The 21,900-nt window shown below is 40.1% G+C and overlaps 1 protein-coding gene across 1 annotated transcript in view; it reads right to left on the bottom strand.

Annotated features, from left to right (window-relative positions):
• ryr3 (ryanodine receptor 3) overlaps positions 1–21,900 on the bottom strand; it is a 92,231-nt gene that overhangs the window by 32,718 nt on the left and 37,613 nt on the right. Inside the window, 24 exon segments of the mRNA XM_020603886.1 lie at positions 407–627; positions 1,321–1,490; positions 2,852–2,972; positions 3,472–3,574; positions 4,695–4,878; positions 5,332–5,467; positions 5,598–5,701; positions 6,882–7,014; positions 9,362–9,476; positions 9,613–9,886; positions 10,928–11,062; positions 11,314–11,416; positions 13,006–13,206; positions 13,589–14,198; positions 15,181–15,393; positions 15,828–16,054; positions 16,761–16,847; positions 17,711–17,873; positions 18,958–19,118; positions 19,223–19,271; positions 19,486–19,649; positions 20,079–20,287; positions 20,709–20,883; positions 20,985–21,190. Coding sequence (XP_020459542.1) covers positions 407–627; positions 1,321–1,490; positions 2,852–2,972; positions 3,472–3,574; positions 4,695–4,878; positions 5,332–5,467; positions 5,598–5,701; positions 6,882–7,014; positions 9,362–9,476; positions 9,613–9,886; positions 10,928–11,062; positions 11,314–11,416; positions 13,006–13,206; positions 13,589–14,198; positions 15,181–15,393; positions 15,828–16,054; positions 16,761–16,847; positions 17,711–17,873; positions 18,958–19,118; positions 19,223–19,271; positions 19,486–19,649; positions 20,079–20,287; positions 20,709–20,883; positions 20,985–21,190 — 4,264 coding nt within the window.

Raw genomic sequence — 21,900 nt, 5'->3', positions numbered from 1 at the left:
TTCCCCCGGAGGAGCTGGAGGAAGTGTCTGGAGAGAGGGAAGTCTGGGCATCTTTGCTTAGACTGCTGCCCCCGCGACCCGGTTCTGGGTAAGCGGAGGAAAATGGATGGAATAAAACATTAAATAAGAAATCCTGTGTATTCTTAGAAAATATAGGCGTACCTGCTTTCAATGTGTACATGTAACAAAGATACAAACATCGCAGCTTATTTGAGTTTAAAAGTGCACAAAAGACTTGTTAATTTAGACTCCAATAATCAACCTTAACCTAGCGGGTAACTGTTTCCTATAGTTAGAGGTGATCGGACCTACAAACTGAGGGTTGTTCATCACGTGTTGCACTAAAGCAAAATGCATTAATATTTTCACTCAGCTGAGTCTGAGCAATTTGCTTGACAGGTCTTACTTGCAAATAGCCAGCAGGCAGTCTTCAATGGAATCCCTCTGGGCTTTGGTGAGTGAGCGGCCTTTGGACAGCCGATAGATGGTCTGCAGAGTGGAGTCAATCAGCTGCGCGTAGTGCTCTGTGCTGGCAAAGAGAGCAGCACAGCGGGTCAGCAGCGGCAGCAGAGCTGAGCTGATGTACCTGTTCATGGCCAGCGCTGTCTCAGTGGTGCTCAATGCCTCCTGTGGGACAGACAAAATATATGTAGCTGAGGAATAGAGAGGCGCTGTACAGGCTCCATGTGTCAAGATTATTAAAAAGATGGAAGTACTTAATCTTCTCTGATATCACTGTTGGAAATTGTTTTAATGATCAAGCAAGGATTGAAAAGGGCACTGGGCAAATACAAATTGTCTGACATTTCTGTATGTTCTTCCACGAAGATTTGACTTGTTGCAGGTGACAGGTGATAATAGTGGCGATGCTGCACTTTATTTTATGTATGTTACAACAGGTAAACAACTGAGGTTCCTAGTGCTGAAGAAATTACTTTAATACAGAAACAATGAGAAGGGAGACTACCATACAAAACCAACATAATGATGATCAATTACAGGTGTTAACTTTGGGTTTATAACTTTAGGTTTAACTTTTTATTTGCAATTCACATTTCTCACAAAGGAGAACTTTCACCTTCTTGGCTTGTTATCAACACCAGCAACTGAAAAGCCTTCACTGCACAGTTATCACAACAACAGACTGATACATGATATCAAAGATAATCTAGTTTATAACCAATGTGGGTGATATTTTATCTGAATGCTGGTCATTATTATTATTATTACTACAAACTTATTCTAGGTGGTTCAGCGAAAATGGGAGGTTGAAGGTGAAGGCTCGCTAGGGATATGTGGAGAAAGTAATTTTGGACCCACTGTGTCCAGAGACGCTGACGCTCGGAGGTCAGGCAGGAAGCCAACCTCCAACATCTGAAGCAGGAAGCTCTGGTCCTCGATGCCGTACACTCGGTCCAGGAAGAGCACCATCGGAGCCTTGTGGTCCGGACAGAAACAGGCTGACATGTCAGGTTCTGTCACTGTGCCATCTGAAGGTTCAACATGGTTTAGAGGAAAAACAGTTCAGGTTTATTATCAAAATATACACTTTGAAATACTAAAAGATGGATACGAATAAAAAGTGAATAAAAAGATAATAGTTAAAGCAAAATCAGTGATTTGTTTCTGCATGTTAGAAAATACTTGCTGAAAATGTGAAAAGACTATGTAGCGCTGAATTGTGGAGCTAGAATGTTAAATAGTCAATCATTTTTGAGTTCAGGACTTTTGGGGCGGGGCAGAAAGCATGGCTCCATGACACACTGGAGCCATCCTTAACATAACGCCTCCACCCAACAATGTAATGTTTTAAATGCGCACAGAGCTCTGTGCTTACGTTAGGTTTTAGGGTCATCCGTGAGACTGAACACAGACAAAACTACAGTGACAGTTATGTTTTTATGTTTTTTTTTTAAAGAAATAACATTAATGCTTCAGCCTCAGTATTAAACGATGACAAAAGTAGGAACACATGAAGGGTGAATGTGGTGTAGCGGGTCTGAACGGCCGTAGTTGGTGGAGAGAGAGGCGTGAGGGGGATAACGGTCACACAGACTGTGCAGCTGGACGCAGCACCACAGTTAAGCTGGCAGAATAAAAAATGAAGCCGAGTAGTACATAGAAAATACAAGAGAAGATGGAAGGAAACGAGGGAAACAAACAAGTTGAACTAACAAAAGTTAATCTTTAAATAGACTATTGAATTGTACACAATTTATGACCCAGTGATTCAACACATAGGAGGTTAGCTGAGAGCGTGTGTCCAAGGTAAAAGTAATTCCAAGCACTGGAAACACATTACTAAAGCAAAATGCTGCAAGTTCAGTCATTTAACAGGTTTAAAACATTTAAAATTCCAAGCACTGGAAACACATTACTAAAGCAAAATACTGCAAGTTCAGTCATTTGAGGCACAGCTTGCTTTCTTATAAGAAAATGTCACAAAGAAAATGGAATATGAAATCAATTTTCTGCTCTACATTCTGCTGCTGAAGAAAGTTTTTTTGGCAAGAAGACAATACACAAAAAAAATAAAATTCTGGAGCAAAGCACAAACTGGAAAGGTGCTGGAAACACCTCACAGGCATAAAAAACAAAGTGAACAGATATTCGCTGTGGAATGATGACCAGCAGCAGTACAGTCTTTAACAATGATGAACCTGGCAAGACTGAGATGTTCTCAAACTGCAGAGAAATGATTTCAGCTGCCTTTCAACCATTGTCAAACTAATGTTGTTCCACCTGGTTCAACTTCATTTATGAAAACCAACAGGTTTTCCAGCCATCAACAACTGCAAACATGATTTCATGCAGCAAAACAAATCAACGACAGCCACTGAGACCACCGTACCTTTATTGACCACAGGCATTTTCAGGGGGATACTGATGATGCCCACTAGATCTGAAGTGGGAACCAGGGAACGCAGGATGGCTCTGATACGCAGCGCCTCACCTTTACCCGCATTGATAAGCTGTATGAGATAAAAACAGAAAACATTCAACAGAAGTCCCACTATCATCATTGTGATGCTGCTTTCTTGCTCAGGGCTCCCACAAAAAAAAAAGAGGGATTCCCCTGGTTAAATATTTGTGAAATATTTTATTCAGGTAATGTGCAAGGGCCTTTGTTATTGTAAAACAGGAATGCACCATAACATATCAGTCAGTCTGTGGATGCTGTAAACAAATTTAATAGGTCTATGTTGGGACAATCTAAATAATTTAGTAGGGTATATTATTAAAATTGCATTTAAAAGCTTAACAGCTACAGACTAATTCATTCAGTGTGCCAATGGTTTTTAATGAATCCCCCAAAATGAGATGCTTTGACTAAAACAAAGTAAGAATCACCTCACTCTACTTGAAATTGCAGCTACCCCTGTCTGTTGTATAGATAACAGTTCATTTTACATGTATATACGTTATACAGTACAGTTACTCCTCAGCTCAGGTTGCTGTCGAAAACCTCACATGCATCTCGGGAGCGCAGCGACCCAGCAGGTCAATCAGGGCTGAGTAGAATGACATGATGGAGTAGCCCATATGACTAATTTCTCCTTCTTCTTCGCCAGACCTGGGGCACAGACATGAACATCAATTTGTCATTGTAATAAAGATTTTTTTTCTTGAGTACTGCAAGGCTTCCTCATAGATGCAGGTTCAGGAACCACAGACACATACTGTGTTTTCTACAAGGTAGTTTGAGGAAAAAAGGGAAACAGAGGAGCAATTCCGTAAGCATTTGTGACCATGTTTTTGCATAGTGCATAATCACCTTATGGGCCACTTTGTTATACACACTGATCTTGACCTGCTTCTCAACCCCTCTCCTCACATAATGCAATAATAGCCTTCCCCATTAAAACATAGCCAGAGCATTACAGTCTCTCCATACTGATGCACACCAGCAGGCACCAACACTTACTACAGACTGATCACATTTTCAAAGTGAAGGCTGCTATATTATTTTCTCTTAAGCCTCTAAAGTGCCTCTGTATGATGTCTGCAAGTTAAACTTGTGTCTAGAAATGTCTCACATGGAGTATTCAAAACTTTTGCCAATGGATGTGTTAATTCCACCCATTTCTTTTCCAGCGCTTTTAGGCAATTATCTAAAAGTAAGTACTGATTGTATACAAGACTTCCCTGAACAAGTATAAAAAAAAAAACCTACACAAAGCAACATGATTTGCCTTGGAAACATTAAGTCAACACCACCTTGGATTTATTTTAAGGACAACATTTTTAAACTCAGTAAAGGAGAAGATAATTCTGCATGTGCTTTCATTAAGGCAAACACTTTAATTATTACATTATTGTTTGGATAATTCAATAGACCAATTCAACCAAATTTCACATTCAAACTGAGAAACCCGCTACCTTTTTCTTTCCAGTTAACCTGTACAAGCTTACACAGAGTAGTAAAACTACTCCCACTAATCCTAATGAACAACAGATGTATTAAACAATGTATTAACTAAGAACAAGGCTGGTTTAGCAACGCTCAAGAAGACACTGAAAAATCTAATTAAATGTATTAGTCCACACAAAGACACGTTAATGGGAGACTTCAGCATTACTGACTGCTTTTAAGCCATTCGCTGGGTGTTCAGTGATGCTCTAAATGCTGACATAAAGGCTTTTCAACTCTGTAAAGAACAAGGATATGTGGAAAAACTGGTGTGGATTCGTACCCACTCGTGACTTCAGCGGGGGTCTTTGGTAGGTCCAGGGCAGGATCCTCAGAGATCTTGATGGCCTCCTTCATGGCAGCCAACAAACCCTGGCCTCCCTCTCCCCTCAGGGCAGGACCGAAACACTCTGGACGTCTGATCAGCAGCTTCACCACTACATTGGCATTTTCCTCCACACTCTCACCTGGTACACAAATGCAGCAGGCAACATGCATTTATAATTATTATGTTATTAATAATAAAATAAAATTAAAAAAAAGATTTACCGATCTTAGCATGCACCCTTAAAGTACCTCGTAAAGACTTATTGTGATGCAAGCACATTTTGTTTACACTCAGTGTTTCTGGCCAAAACGAGCTTTCCTTAAGGATAAATTAACATGCTGAATGTATTTTCTGCCTTTGTAAGATCTTGTTTTTAAATCTACGTTTACATCAAATTTTCTTCCTCTCATCTTCATCGCTACATTGCTGCCTTTAACGGCACATTACTGCTGATGATTACAGTTGTCAATGTCACATGTACAACGTGATACAAACAAAACATGGACCTGCAGACTAATACTCTAAAATGCCACTACAAAACAAAAGGTCCACAAGGTTTCTTTAAAAGGCAACAGTATGAAAGTCAACATACCATTGCAGAACACAGCAAACCTCAGGAAAGACAGGTAACGCTCTCCCTCTATGGGGTTCCAACCGAGGTCGGGGTAACCCTTAGCAACCAGCATGGCACAACTCTGAAGACCACAGCCTGCTAGATATGTCACCACCTACGCACACACATATACATGGGTATTATAATGGAAAGCTCTGGTTCTTATCTTCCTCAGTCATTTAAGTTGCCATCAGTTGCACTTTCTCTACTGCTGGTATTTTAAATTTAGTGCTGAAGAAACAAACCTTCTCCAGATCAGGCTCCTCCAGGGCCAGCGCCAGGCCATTGTTGTCCATCACTGAAGATGCTGCGACATCCAGCGGAGTGGAGCCCCGCATTGCTTCAGAAGCTACAAACACAAAGTCAGACAACAGACACTTCATAGTAAACAACAGGGGGCAGTCTATCTACACACTGCATGCTGTCCTGATATCCTCTCATCTCTGTAGACCGGACACACTGATATTCAAACATTTTAGATATTTGTTAAAAGAGAATAAAATACAACGGACATTTCCAGGTCTACAGTACAGTAGCACCTTGTAATAAATTTACTAAATGCACTTCACATCTTTTAGAAAACATTTTATCAGCTCAATGATGTATTACTTTAATAATATCTGACACTCAATTACAAAATGAAAGGAACCATTTCAAATGTTTTATCATTGACCATCATAGAAATGTGCTGTAAACTGTTACGTTCCCATCAGGTACCTGCAGTACAATAACTGTGCAGAACGTTGTATTAAAAATGTATGAACAGTATGTACAACTCTATACAGTAACTGGTGTATAACAACTACATCCTTCATGCAGGCAAACATCAACCCACAGAAAAAAAACAAGGCCCAGCACCTTCATACTGGCACAATTTATGAATAAGCACTATCTAATATTTCATAAAAGTTGTTTGCAGTCAACTGTCCTCCGCAGACCACATGAAGCTCTCCCAGTCAGATGCTTCAGTTTCAGAGCAGCCAGAGCACAATGACTCATCAGTCCTGCCCTGCGTGAATACATAATCCCCTCCGTTATGTTCTTCCCTTCCTCCTCTCCATCAGCTGCCTGCTTCTCTGCTCAAATGATACCCTGGCATTTTTAATTACTTTGCTTCATTGCCCACCTGTCATAATCTGAACAATACATTTGTCCAATTCAATAAGCTGAAAAATCCTTCCAGAAATTCACAACTATTGTTTTCATTCTGCATCATTTGCGGAGCAACAAAAGGGCAATTTTTCAGTTCCTACTAGGGGAAGAATATCAAAATGTCATGCTATCCCTATAAATACTTTCCTCACTATTTCTCAGCTCTGCCTCTCCAACTTTCTCTCAGCCTCTTCCCCTTTTAAAAGTCAATCAGACTTTCTTCAGTTCATTCTGCTCACTGCTCATAATTAAATTCTTTAATACACTTTTTAAATTCCTCCTTTCCCTCTCTGAATCATATAGACATTTTTGAAAAAGTTATACAGTTACTATCAGAGGAAATCAGCAAAATATTTTATGAATCTGTCAATGCTTACCCAGCCCGACGCTGCTGTTTTCCAGCAGGTAGCTGAGGTGGTCAAACATGGCTTTCTGGTTCTGACGGCTAATACGGCAGAAGTAGCACAAGAAACGACAACAGCTGGCCACCATCTCTGGGAAGGCAATCTCCTGAGGATGAAGAAATGATAAAGATACACTAGAGTCAGGGCAGACCCCACTTTCTTTATGTGAAACTGGAAGTCCTAAACACTCCCATAAGTATTAAAATATTGGCTGAAGATGATATCTAGCATTACAACCACATTTCCACCATAGCAGCAGCTGCAAAGACTCTGGAGGGTGCAGAGTTTTACACTGTATGTTTGGTCCTGATAAAGGTCTAGGCCTATCAAAATGCTTATAGTGAAGTCAATAAATAAAATTATTTATGTTCACAACACAGCAACAAGCCCTTCTATGTCTAATGCCATTACATCTGTGTCATCTTCATTAATTAAGTTCTGGTACCGGTTCAGGCCAGTATCAGTTTAGTTTAAGCATAAATCTAAGAGAATACATTAGTAATAATTGTCCATGCCAGACATGAAAGTAAACTGCCAGAGGAACAGGTAGATGCCACAGAAAGTGAAATGCTTATTTTATCTCTGGCAAATTACACGACATCAATAGAGAAGATCTCCTAACTTAGCTGATTTGTAGAATTCATAAACACCAAACCAATCTCACCTTTAGACAGTTAAATCCTGATTAGATGTTTCTCAGTACTAATGCTAAGTGTGTGGTTGTACTGAGCATGACTGGTAGTCAACATTTCATTAATTTATTGGTTAAAAAATAGAAACTGTATTCTTAAACTTTCTCATTTTAATCCTGGATGTTACAGAAATCTTAACCTTTGTGAGCAAAGACTCCACTATTCAATGAAAATCATGGTTTAATATTATAGTGCTCTATGCACTATGCCATGATAAAACCAATTTATTGATAACTGAAAAGTAAATATTGCAAACCTAAGATACATTTACAAACTGTGGTATTGCCACTTTAAATGAACTGCACCTATCACATGGCAGTAAACTGGTTTGGAATTTATGTCTGAGACAACGTGATCAGAGTGCCAGAGAGATGTGGAGGCCTGAATGTCTCCCTGAGGTCTGTATGTCTGAAGTTCAGTTCATGCTTGGCACTGACCCTCGCATTAAATCACGACCACGTCTTCCAGCTTCTGTCAGCAACACCCAAAAAGGACAGGTTGGAGAGGCCTCCCGCTCACCCCTTATGCTCTCCTATGACTAGTTTACTCCTCTGCCCTCTCAATTACCCACGGTTTTTATGGACATTTACCTGATGCTCTCGACACTTCAACATCTAGCATCATATTTGATTTACTGTTTTTCTTTGTATTCACTGTATTTATTTGCTGAAAACTCCCGACTTTGCCAGTCGGAGACCCCCAGAAAACAGTATTTTTCATTATTTTCTGATATTTTATGGACAAAAGCATTAGTTAGGTATACCAGCAGCAGCTGAATCAATCATGGCAAATAGTCAGCAGCAGCCCTATATAAGATTAGGCAAATTATTATTTATACATTACTATTATCATCATCATCAGTCATCATTATTATCATTATTATTATTGACTCCCAACTTCGCCAGTTGGAGCTCACTAAAATTAATGTTGAGTCGGTTTGTATCTTCTCCAAAACAATTTCGGACTCTGTAGTTTTCTGACCAGTGATGACATGATTAACTGCATGTCCTCATTCAACCGCTGGCTGTCTAGGTGGTGTCCAGAAAATGATGTGGGATTCATAGACAATTGGAAAACATTTTGGGGAAAACCTGGTCTGATTAGCAAGAGACGGCATCCATCCCACTTTGGATGGTGCAGCTCTCATATCTAGAAATCTGGATGACTTTATTTTACAGCCTAAAGGCAGAAGGCCTCCCAACAGGAGCCGGGGTCTGTCAGAGGTTTCTTCTGTTAAAAGGAGTTTTTCCTCCCCACTGTCGCCAAGTGTTGCTCAAGTGGGATTTGTTGGGTTTTATCTTAATAATAACAGTAAGGTCTAGACCTTACTAGTAAACCTTATTAGTAAGGTCTAAAGTGTCCTGAGATGACTTTTGTTGTGATTTGGCGCTATACAAATAGCTGAAACCGATCTGAATTGAATGTCTTGTGACAGTATAAATGAAAGTAATGTTACATACACATGCATGTAAATATGCATAAGCATAACACATTTACTTGCATAAAAATACAAATACTAAAATAAATCAAGTTAAAGTACTATCTTGTAAAATCTAATTCAGTTTAACTACCACTCACTTGAGCTTTTAACCCAATGTGGCTAGAGGTGATAATAATCCAGAAAGCCCTGAATGTCAGCACTACCATGACAACTGACTTAACCTGGTGATGAGGACTGTGTGATACAGCCGAAATCTCCAGAGGAAGCATGTAATTGGACCTTCAGTTAAGGAAGTGCTGTCAAAATGTTGTCACGGCTACCTGTGACTTGTCTCCTCCCAGCACATTGACCATGACTTCCATGACAGTTTCGTGCATACCCAGCACTCTCATCAGGTTGGGATGCTGATAGAAAACCTTGTTGTTCATGATGTCGCTGGGAACACACAAAGTGATTTATCAAAGTCATTGTATATAATGTTACAACATTTAAAGATAACATACTGGTAATACTACCTTATTAATGAGGAACAAATGTATGTCACAGTATTTACTGCAGAATGTTTTCTCACCCGAGTCCATCAATCATGAGTTTCTCCTCTTCTTTGCCCATGCGTACTGACAGCAGGGACCTGATTTGACCCAGAGATGCCAACAGATTAATAGCATCCTGCACAGATGCGGCACTGATGGTGTAGGATTTCCTCATGGCCCGAAGCAGCTCCCCGATGCCATCATACTGCCTCCTCAGCAGGCTGAACATCACTCTGACCAGCTCTGGGTCCTGGATGTGAGACTCCTGGGCCCAGCTGGTTATAGTCTGGGATATCAGCTCCTTCAGGTTGGCTGAAAAAATGAGAATCCAACATCCACACAATGAGCACTGGTATATAGGGAGTAAAGCTAGTGATGCTCTCAGAGGGTAATGGCACCATCACACAGACAAACTGCTAAACAAACAAAGCTCCTGTGTGTATCAGATTGTTTGGGTACCACGTCTATAAAATGCAGCAGTACCGACAGCAAAGACACTGCTTCTGTTCTGTGACTCGATTTTACCGGATTCCAATTAAGATAGCTAATAATGTTTTTTCTGTTATATTTTTGTCCTTTAAAATATACAAATTTAACAGAGATGGGTAAATCATTAGCATTAACATAAGGGGGGGGGATCTAACAAATTAAACACAAAGTAATATCTGGTGCTCTGAAAGAATCAACCAGGACGTAATGTGAAACAGCAACAAGTCGTGCTGATTAAACCTGAATCTAATGATTTTTTTAGCCACTTGGGGGCAGTGGAAAATATGTTGTGAACACAACACTGACATATTGTCATCTTTTAAGATATGTCAAGCTTATCAGCACCCAGTTATCTAGATGTCTAGTGGCTGCAAAGCAATGCATTATCTTTCACATTATAAACGCTGCGGTGACCGTGCTTTTATTGTTGCAGCCCCTAAATTGTAGAATAGTCTACCTCTTAATATTAGATCAGCTACTGACCTGACTAGTTCTAAATCATTGCTTAAAACATATTTATTTGCCTTGGCTTTTAATACACAGTAGGGCCTGATGCATTCCTTTTAACTTACTGAATGTATGTCGTCTGTGTTATTGTGCCATTTTATTTTTGCACTGATCCTATTTATTTTAGTTATTTATTGTGATTTTATTCTGCCTATGTAAAGTACTTTGGTCAACTGGACGTTGTTTTTAAAGTGCTATATAAATAAGTTTGATTTGATCTTTCATTTTGGTTAGTGTTTCGATCTAGTCGGCTAATTTAAGTCGCTCTGAATTTCTGAAGACCTCACAGCAATCAACCCTTAAGGATGCTTTCAGCTTACTAGATCATTTTCCTCTTTGCTTTTCAGAGTTACTTACTGGGAGCAGCCTGCTCTGTCTCTTTGGGTTCCTCCTCGGTCTTCTGAGGAGGACCCTTGATCTTGTAGAGCAGTGCGAGGAGACGGCCTTTTATTGAAGTGTCCTGCTCTTCCTCTTCCTCCTCCACTGGAATTCCTGTAAGGGCAAACAAATTTCAGATACTCACACTTTCAACATTTTATATCAAGTGCTTAAATGTGCACAGCGTGAGCAGTACTGGGATCAGAGAGCAACTAGTTTAAAAAGAGGCAAAGTGTAGTATATTTAGACGGCAGATTAGCTACTGTAAAAAGACAAAAACATTTCACTGGCTTTCAAAGTACAAAGCACAATCATCTGAAATAAACAATATCTGTATAACAAGTGAGGAAGCAGTTTGACTCTACCACAGTGCAGGCATAATTCTTCATGGAAAGAGGAGAGTTCTTCTTGGATCTCCTGAGGACAGGGGCAGTCCTCTCCTGCACTAAAATTCAACAGGATCTTGATCTGCAGGATACAGACAAACACAACATTAAGGTTAGAGAAGCAGTGAGTGGGAACTTAAAATCTTTAGAGTAATTCTTGATTACATGATGTAGGTACAGCTTCATCGTTAAAGTATCCTTGATAGCTGAAAATCTGCAGTGTCTGCTGTGTGTCACAAGCTACTGTAAGTGTGAAACAGACTAAATATAAATGAGGTGCGTACTCAGGCTAAGCAAAGGCAGTGTCCAGTTTAGGTTATTCTGATGTCTATTTCTGGCAGAGCTTTTTAATAAGCCATGGGAGGAACAGAGAGTGATGCTGGAGAACGCTGCCTACAGCGTTCACCTGGTGCTGACCGCTACTTATCCACTACTTCTTTTTCAGGGACCAAAGTGTAGACTTGTGTTTATCTGCACGGTGGATTAAGAAGGCGAGTGACAACATCTTGACTCTATAGGGCTTTTTTTTTTTCTTTTTTGAGGTGGACCACAGAAATATTGAATAGTTCCAAACATTAGGAGCAGCACAATAAAGTTACATTGGCTTGGCTGCTGTCTTCTAAAGTAAGAAGTTGAACTCAATAGTAATAATTAGTCATCTATTATGCTGATTTATTCTGTACACACATCTATTGCATGTCTGCCCATCCTGGAAGAGAGATCCTTCATCTGTTGCTCTGCAGGAGGTTCCTTCCATTTTTTTCCTTGTTAAGAGATTGTTGGGGGGTTTTCTTGATCCGATTCAAGGGTCCAAGGACAGAGCATGTCATATGATGTACAGATTGTAAAGCCCCTCAAGGAAAATTTGTGATTTGTAATATTGGGCTATATAAATAAAAGCTGGCTTGACTTGAGAGTAACAACTAACATGTTTCCAATAAACGACAGAGGTGACACAGTCCAGTTTGCTCCCAGACTGAACTTTGTCCTGATGAATAAAACAGGAGTTTGACTTGTCAAAAGAGGTTGACTGCTTTAACATCTACTGTGAGAGGGAGTAAACACTGAAGGGGACATTATGGTCTGAAAGGTTCAGCTGGTGCTCTACAGTATCTGTTGGTCAAACTTATATTTTATTTATTCTTGACTGGTTTACCACTCTGCCTCAAAGCTTGCAAACAATTTTAACTACAGCCCATAAATGAGTGTACTGATGTTGTGTCTACAGCCTTTAATGCATCCTGACCTGTAAACTTACTTGACAGATAAAAAAAAAATAATAATAATGAAACACAGCATACTTTAAATTTCCCCTCTGGGATTGAAAACAGTTTTCTACTCTTAAATGCCAGCCGTTTAACTTTCACTGCACAGCTAACTCGCTCCAAGCTCCATTTAGTGTCACATATGGCCCAACTTACCCTGTGGGAATACCACCGGAGCACTGACTAAAGGAACACCTGAAGAGACACTCATACAACTATAAAACCTAACGTTCATATCTCTGCTTTTGGCTCGGTTACAGTCAAGGTCATTGATTTTTTTCGCACCAAGACCCAAACGTTCCTCTTGGGAGTTTTGTTCAAATATAACACCTCAACCAAAACAAATTACATGTCAAACAGGATGTAAACCATTTCTCATACACTTTGATTCACTGCAGTAATATACCTGCTCTTGTGGGGGGGAACGAAACTCTTTAGTCTTCTTGGCAGTGACAGCAGCAGACATGTTAAGTGCCTGCATCAGCTCATTGTACCGGAACTTCTGGTTGTACTGCAGCTTGGACACAAAGCTGTCTGAAAAAGAGACGATGGACTCGATGCGGTGCTTCAGCTCACAGTCACAGAAGTAGTGCAGCAGCTCACACATCTGCAAACAACAGAAACCCCTTCTGAATGACAATATATGTTCATATAAACGTATTTAAAGTCGTTTGACTTTAGGGAGAAACCTCATATTACTGCCATTTCAAAGCTATCATGCATTGATTAAGTGTTAACAGCACTGTGAAGTTTTTGTCAGAAGCATTAGCATTCAACCACTGCTTTCCTTTGCCATTACATAGTCACTTCAAAGCTCTGAATTGCTGACAAATGAGGGATTAGTGTGCCAAGTCGGATGAAGGCAAATAAGTTAAAACTTAAAATGTAATTAAAACCTTGGCCAACAAACTGATGGATTTAGTTTACAAACCTACTTTTAAGTTTCATATTTCAGTCACTATGCATATTTCCATGATCATTTTTATCACCTGGCGTTTGACAGACTCAGGCAGTGACTTCTCCAGCAGCCCCTTAACTGGTGGCTTACTCTCCTTGGTCTCCTCTTCTCCTGCCTCCACAGCCTTCTCCTCGTTCTTGCTCACCTCTTCCTTCTCACCCGACAGGGCTACTTCGTCCTCCTTTACTTCCTCACCCTCCTTGCCCTCTCCAAACACATTGGGGTCAATCAAGAGGAGGATCAGCCTCACCTCCTCGCTGGTTAGGACTCCCATGATTAAAAGCGTGGCAATCAACTTAAGGATTGGGACGAACTGATACTCAACACTCCCGCCAACCGGGTCTCGGATGTGTGTGCCTCCACCTTGCACGGCTTCGGTGAGCATGCTAATGGCTTTCTCTTTCAGGATGCCCAGGGGAATTTGGGGGCTGTATAGGTACTGGTGGTGTTTGGTGTTGATAATACCAACGGGGGAGAAGTTGACACGAGGTTGGAGAGAGGTGCTCAAGCCCACGCCAGGCAGCGAGTGGCGCTTGGACTCATCGGGGAATAGCTTGATAGAACGCGTCTCATCCGTCACAGGGATGATGAACTCGTTGTTCATCATTAGGCGATCCTCCTTTGCCGTCTCAAGATGGATGCTGGCAATGAGGAAAAGAATTAGTTCAGTTACTGCACGTCTTGTGCCTTTGGCCACTGCACTTATCAGAAAGAAACCATTCAGTATGACAGATGTAGATTTAAAAATAACCTTAGCTAAGTGTTATAAATGGGCAACCAGGACAATTTCTGCAGCACCACAGCACAAAAATTACCATAGTATATCTGTGGAATGTGATAAGAGTCATCTACACCCTGATGACATAGTGTTAATTATGTTAAATGTTTTGTCTTGTTATGTTGGGTACTGTGATGTGCAGTGTAAATGTGCATTTTTGTATTGTAATGATTATAAATACTGAAGAATAGCTGAGGCTATGCTGTAGCTGATGGGGATCTTAACAAACAAATAAATACCCATGATTCAGCAAATACCCAGCTACCTGCTGAGATGCAGAGTTCTCAAACTTTGTGGCCCATAATCACAGTTTTGAAAGAAAACTCCACTTGCAGAGATGTTAACACCCTACACTCTAAACTGCATTATCAGTAACAGTGGAGATAGGCACCTTGTTTTAAAGTGTCGGCTAACATCAGTAATGTGCAATTTAGCCCAATTATGTCTACACTGGATGTGTGCTGGTAATGCATATACCTCGTAGTGGCATTAAGATTTACATACATTTATTTTGTGCTCTTGTGTTCTGCTCCATTACTTTAACAGGTCATGGTGAGAGAACTTATGTAAGAATTCATCATAGATCTGAGTAAAAATATTACCAGCCTTCTTCTCTTTTATGTGCATGAGATTTCGCATGAGTTTGTTAAATATTTACACTTGTATCAATGTAAATTAAAATTTTTCAAACCCCTAACATTAGCACTTATTGTTCCCACTGTAACTTCTGTAGCCAAAAGCAAAAAAATTAATAAACTCAATATAGAAAAACTTGTATAAAAATAAATTTAATACCCGACTATGTTACATATATTCAAAGTTAACTAGCAGCGTAACTAACACACCTCATAAGGACATTGTAGAAGCCCTCTCTCAACATGCCAGAGAGGTACTGGTTGTCAATGGTGTAGAGGAGCTGCGATTGGTCCATGTGGCTGCAGAGGGCATGAGCTACTCGAGTGTTTCCTAGTGCACAGAGGGCACAGTACAGCTTCAATGTGTGGTAGTGGAACTTCCTCAGGTCTTCGTGCTCAGATAACTCCAGGATGTCCAAACACCTGGAGGAAAGGCAGGAAAAGAAAAGAATGTAAAGGCTGTCACATCAACAGATGTGGGTGCAGTGAGGAGTCTCCTTATACACTGAATCTATGAGCGGGGATAGTAGAAATTTGTTTTCATCAAAGCGACAATGTAGGATAAAAGCAATCAGCTCACCTGTGTTGCATAGTGTAATTAATTACCTAGATAGTCAAGGGATTGCTTGTCCATTTAATAATGTGCATGAGATATCCAAACCACTTGTTAATCGTAACTGTAACCGCAGCATTTACAGATCCCACACAGCTGGCTTTGAAGACTTTTTATTTAGACAGTGCAAACAGAACAAACTGTGTACAGCTGGTCAAAGGTCATGTACTGTAGGTGAACCTTATAGGTTAGTCTTTGTATGTTATAAGCCCAAATCCCTCCCTCCTTTATCCTTGTAGCAGACCTGTTCTCCTCAGGTATATGTACAGCCATCATCTGCAGCGGTTCCAGACACTGGACCACCCAGCCGTGCCTCTCACTGACCCGAGCCGTCTCCACATTGAGAAAGGTGTTCGGCATCCGACTCCACAGCACAGCCACGATGGTCTGCACATCCAGCCGTGGTGGGCACTGTGGCACTGGGTTGTTGTGCTCGCTATTAAATATGGCTGATGAGAGTGGCATGGCATTCTGGGAGCAGAGATAGAGAAAAAAAAAACTATGTATAAAGAAAATATAACAATTATGGCAGGAAAACTGTTATCTGCTGGATAGAACATAGGCGTCCTTTTGTAATTTTCTACTTGGAATAGAGACGATGGTAATTAAATCCCTTCTTAGTGATTCATGTGGCACTTTTAGGACCCTGAGGGATCCTTGAGGAAAACGAGGAACAATCTTTCAGTCAAACATTATCCCATGAGCGTGTCTTTATAAAATTATACATATTGGTCATTGTTTAACTTTAACCACTACTACTTCCTGTTCATGCAGAGTTGGATCTTTGAGGAAAACCTATATGGCTGATTGCGTTGCAATTTGGTGAACTGTGTCACCAAATGAACGACATTTAAAATATAAGAAGCCCCAAGTAAAATTTTTCCACATATTATTGTGACCTACTGTATTAATCCCTGTGAGGGAGGAGAAGTGAATGGCTTGGTATAAATTAATGTGAAATTTTAAACATAAAAAATAAGAATAAACAAATAAGAAGATAAAATATTAAAAAACAATAATAAAACTGTGTAAAACTTTGCAATAACAACATCCACTACTGTAAACCAGATTAACTTCAGTGTTGGAGTAAGAAAGAAGTGTTGGAGTAAGAAAGAAACCTACTGTGACAAAAAAAAAAAAAAAAAAAACACAAATACAGTATAAGGAAGAAACATACCTTGATCTTTACAAATTCAAACTGGAAAAGGTTTGTGCTGGTGGGACAAACAAACACAGCTGGGAAGAGCTTGGTATCTGGCTCCACCTGAAACAAACAAAGCCAAGTTCACATCATGTATTAACCCAAAGTGCTGCAGCACTGCAAGATGAAGATCAATAGTCTGATATGCTCTAAATTAAACCCTCAATGGAATCTAAACTCTGCCATTAATTTTCTTTTAAGCAATTCCAATACTCAGCACTGTGCTCTTCTATAGTGTCTGCTCTGATGGCAAATTCAACAAATGTCATGGCATTTAAATGCCAGTTCAATGAGTATTGGTTGGTACATCAATCACAGCTACCAGAGCCAAGATAAATACAAAGAGCCAGAAAAAAAAAACAGCTTTGCAGTAACAGGACAGGAAGCTTTTCATCAGGATAAAAGCCCCTTTATTCCCCTTTGAAAAATGCCAATTCATGACTAAATCAAGGAGGGAAAAGAAGAGAAAAACAGGGGACAATAACAGAGATAATGGAGAGAATGAGACTTGAATGATAGAAACTTCTAAAGGCATCATTTCAGTGTCTAGTCAGGCTTTCAATATGATGGGTTAAAACTGAATTTAACGAGGTGAGACTAGGATTCCTGAGCAAATGTCCTTGTTATTACTCTGGTACTGAAGACAAATAAGAAGCTGTATAATTCCCTAACTGCCTTTCTGCAATGAAAATATGTTTACATTACCAGAAAGGAAGACAGGAAATGTTCTGAGTATGTCCAGGCAAAACAAATACATCTTGACAGCCATCCAAATATTTATCAAAAACAAAGCATTAAAGACTTCTCAGTATCTAAATGTAATAGTTATACAGCTGATTGCTGTGTAGTAGCAAGTCAAATTTCCGTAACATAGACCTTCTTTTCTTTTCAGATGGATTAGGGAAATGAGAGGCCTACATGAATACCTGATACATAGTAGGCAGCTCCTTGCCGTTGGCAGTGAAGGAAACGAGGCCAGTGGCCAGGTCGATCAGGCAGCCGATCTCCAGGTCAGAGCTAGAGCGGCTAGAGGAAGATGGGCTGACTGCGTCTGCTCCACATACCATGTAGCAGTTACTCCTCTGTACACTGCAGGAAATGAGCAGAAAATAAGCTTGGCATTCATAAATCCATGTGAATGTGAACATCCAGAGGGCAACAAAGGCAACTGAGAAATGCACGCTCTTCTCATTACACGCCACATTTATTGATTTGTGTTGACGTATGAATCTTGCCTGATTTATATTCATTCTTCCTCACTTACTCCCCTGAATACTTAAGGAGCAAACAGGCTGATACCAGGCTGTCTTTGGTTCTTCAGCCAAAGAAACAGTGTCATTCCAAGGTGATGTTTGGTAGTCTAACATTACAATACTGACCAAAATGTAAGTAAGAATATATAATTACATGACATTCACCTTGGAGGGATTTTAATAATGATAATAATGTAAGGTATTAGGCTGGGCTGGTTTCGGTAGGGTAATGAATTCCTTCAGCAGTGTGCTCAGAGATGACTGGAAGTCTTTTAAAAAAAAATCAGTACCTTAATACAAAAGAAGAAAACATTTTATTAAATGAACTCTGAACTAACATTTGTGAAACTGTATTTGCTGTTTCAAATTGGTGGCATGCATTTTCAAGAGACATCATGTAGAAAATGCAATATTTGTTGATAATTATTTGCTAATTGGACAGAACATATGAAATACTACAGTAATATCCAAAATACTTTTGCCTGTTCTTGCGGTAGTGTCTACATAAGCCGAATCAAAAAAAATATCACACTGGAACATATTACATTCTCCTGCAACACCCACTGCTGGCCTGCTATAATAAATCAACTTAATGAATTTTATGTTGAATTTGTCTTGAGCATACAAGCAAAAAAAGTAATGGAAGGGAAAGGAGATGTCTGAGAAGTACCACAAGCAAATGCACTTTTGAAATCAAGTCCCACATTGTCCTTAGGGGCTCTGCATATAACAGAATTCACACTGTGGCCCTTGAACAATATTGGATTATCTTCCCTCGTGTTTGATACGTCCAGGTCATCAGGCATTTCCTGATTCCCGAGACTGCAGCAAAACCACAGACTCCCCCCAACCCCCTTGTCTGTACTACACCTCTATAAATGTCACACAGACTCTCATGATTAAAAGAGCAGGGAGCTTGCCTCTCATGTACGCGGCCCCTCTCATCCCCCAGGGTGACCGTGACTGTGCGAGTCTTGCTGAGGTTGAAGTTCTTGCTATAATAATGATAATCCGGCGTGACCCAGCCTATCCACACAGAGGCAGGGTCCTGACCAGCAAACACTCTCACTGAGTGGTAGTACTGCCATGAGGAAGAAAAACACACACAGGACAATAGGTTAAACTTGGTGAACAGAGAGCAGTCATTTATAACAGTACTTTACAAGATGTGTTGGATTGATTTACAGTTGTGATGCTTCCATAGTCAACAGTTCCATCCTCTTTTGAAGGGTGGCTGCAGAAACAAAGATAAAAAAAAATTCCATCTTCATTTTTCTTGTATTCTAGTTGCCATGCAGAGCAAGAGACTGCAAAATGAAACTAAATGATCAACTTGATCTATTCGAACTGTCATCATTCAATGTTTCTTTATATTTACTTCCTTTTTTTTTTTTTGGCATCACAACAATGCTCTCCACTGTTGGTCCACTGCAGCACTGATGTCTGACCTGAGTTTCAGTGATTCATCCAGCAACTTGTCTGAAGAGTAGAACTCTACAGGCATGCTCAGTCTACAGTAGACCATGTCGCTGTTGCTGTTCTGCGTGCCAAACGTCTTGTGGGTGACCTTGAGGCAGGGAGGGCTGTCTACTGTTCCATCAATCCTGGTCACCTGAGGAATTCAGAGTCAGTATGTGGGAACTCAGAAGGGAAGAATCAACAAATGTGTTTCAAATGAATGAGTCCATTTTTGTTATGTACATTTTAACATGGCACATACAGTTAAAAAAGTCAGTAACAGGGAGCAACGCTGCACATTTTGATCTTTTGTGCGATATTTATTTCAAAGCATTGCAAACATGTTGAATATGTTGCCCTCCTCAGTAATGGTATTAAACGTATATTTGGCCCAGCCTTAGTATTAGTAATTAATTATTATTAATTAAGGTTCCTAGATGGAAATAGAAAAGCTCTGTTGCCTTTACACAGTACCATATGTATCTAACCACTAGGCCAGACGTCAGCAGATGCCCCAGATGATGCCGTTAACCAGCAACTGAGAACCAAAAATCTATAAAAATAACTGGAAATACTTCTTTACCTCGATATGCATGTGATCTGGAGGTACATTGACAAAGGTGGGCAGGCGCTTGCTGAACCACATGGTGATCTCTCTGTTCGTGTTGACAGCAAAGGGCTCAAAGCCTTCCTGGAGACCAATCATTGTGTAGTACTTAAACGTACTGGCATCCTTGCCCAAGTTCATACGCCCGATTTGAGACATGCCCAGACTGCACACAGGGATGAAACCTGGAGAAGAGGAAAGGGAGGAAAACTGTCATGTATACTACCAGTCAAAACTCTGGACACACTCTCCCATTCCAATCAACAGGAACGTGTGTTAAAATCTTTGACTGGTGGTGTACATACTTCACACAGTTTGCAAACTATCTAAATACATGAATCCCTCACACATCAACTATAACAATTCATTTTAAACACTTGACTTTATTCCTAATGTATGTGACTGTCTCCCTAGATTCATCCTGAAGGATGGTTCATTTACAGAGTAATGGGCCATTGCCACAATAGACTTCATCAAATTGCAAGACTGTTAGCTTTTTCCCCCGCTCATGCCAACTGGCAAACAAACCCTGAGGTGCTGGAAGAAATACACACAGAACATATAAATTAATCAGCACTCAAGTTCACTGGAATAAGGAGCCCTCACCGTCCTCTGTCTCAAAGTCAGCAAAGCAAAGCTCCGAACCCTTGTTGGTGATCAAGAGCTCTCCGTTCAGAGTGAAAATCATTGTTTTGTCCTCCATGTTGATCATGCAACCGACCACATCGCCCTTTTTCCAGGGATGTCCAAAGTAGTGGCTGCCCGCATGCATACGCTGACCCTTATGAAGAAAGACAAAGTTTGATGTTTGGCTATTCACACATTTCTTGACAGTAAAACAAAAAAAAAGTATTATTATAACTTCAGCACAAGATGGTTTACCCTGTATCCATCAAAGACAAAGGCTTGGTCATCTAGTCCTAGTTCCATATCAGGTCTGCAGCCAGGTCTGGCCCAGCCCACCCTCATATCGCCTCCACTGAGAACCTCAAACTCAAAGTACCACTTCCCCCTCTTCACTGCGTATGTCTGCTCCACACGGAAGAAGCGGATCGTCTCAATACTTTGATCCTCCACCACATGGACAACTAGGCAGAAACATAGAAAACTCATGTTTTAACTTGGTTATATTAAATAGCAAATGACAAGGAACTAAAATTAGATGTATGAAGCTAATTTTAGGCAGCGTTTTCATTATCCAACTATATACAGTAATTACAGGCCAACTGATTTAAAGTGAGTAAAATTATTAGGCTATGCCACTCAGTTGGGAAAAATGAAGAGTATTTAATATAATACTATAATTTTTTGTGCATAAAACAGGTTTCAATATTCCAGCATGTAACAATTTTGAAAGCTGTACAAACTGGACACCATATACAGGTGCATCTCAATAAATTAGAATATCATGGAAAAGTCCATTTATCTCAGTAATTCAACTCAAATAGTGAAACTCGTGTATTATATAAATTCAGTACACACAGACTGAAGTAGTTTAAGCCGTTGGGTCTTTTAATTGTGATGATTTTGCTCACATTTAACAAAAACCCACCAATTGACTATCTCAATAAATTAGAATACCTCATAAGACCTATAAAAAAAAAACATTTTTAGTGAATTGCTGGACTTCTGGAAAGTATGTTTTTACTGTATATGTACTCAATACTTGGTAGGGGCTCCTTTTTGCTTTAATTACTGCCTCAATTCGGCGTGGCATGGAGGTGATCAGTCTGTGGCACTGCTGAGGTGGTATGGAAGCCCAGGTTTCTTTGACAGTGGCCTTCAGCTCATCTGCATT

Source organism: Monopterus albus, unplaced genomic scaffold, assembly GCF_001952655.1.
Source record: "Monopterus albus unplaced genomic scaffold, M_albus_1.0 scaffold63.1, whole genome shotgun sequence".
Classification (NCBI taxonomy): Eukaryota; Metazoa; Chordata; class Actinopteri; order Synbranchiformes; family Synbranchidae; genus Monopterus; species Monopterus albus.
Note: the sequence above shows the minus strand (reverse complement) of the source record. Positions and strands in the feature narration are given on the sequence as shown.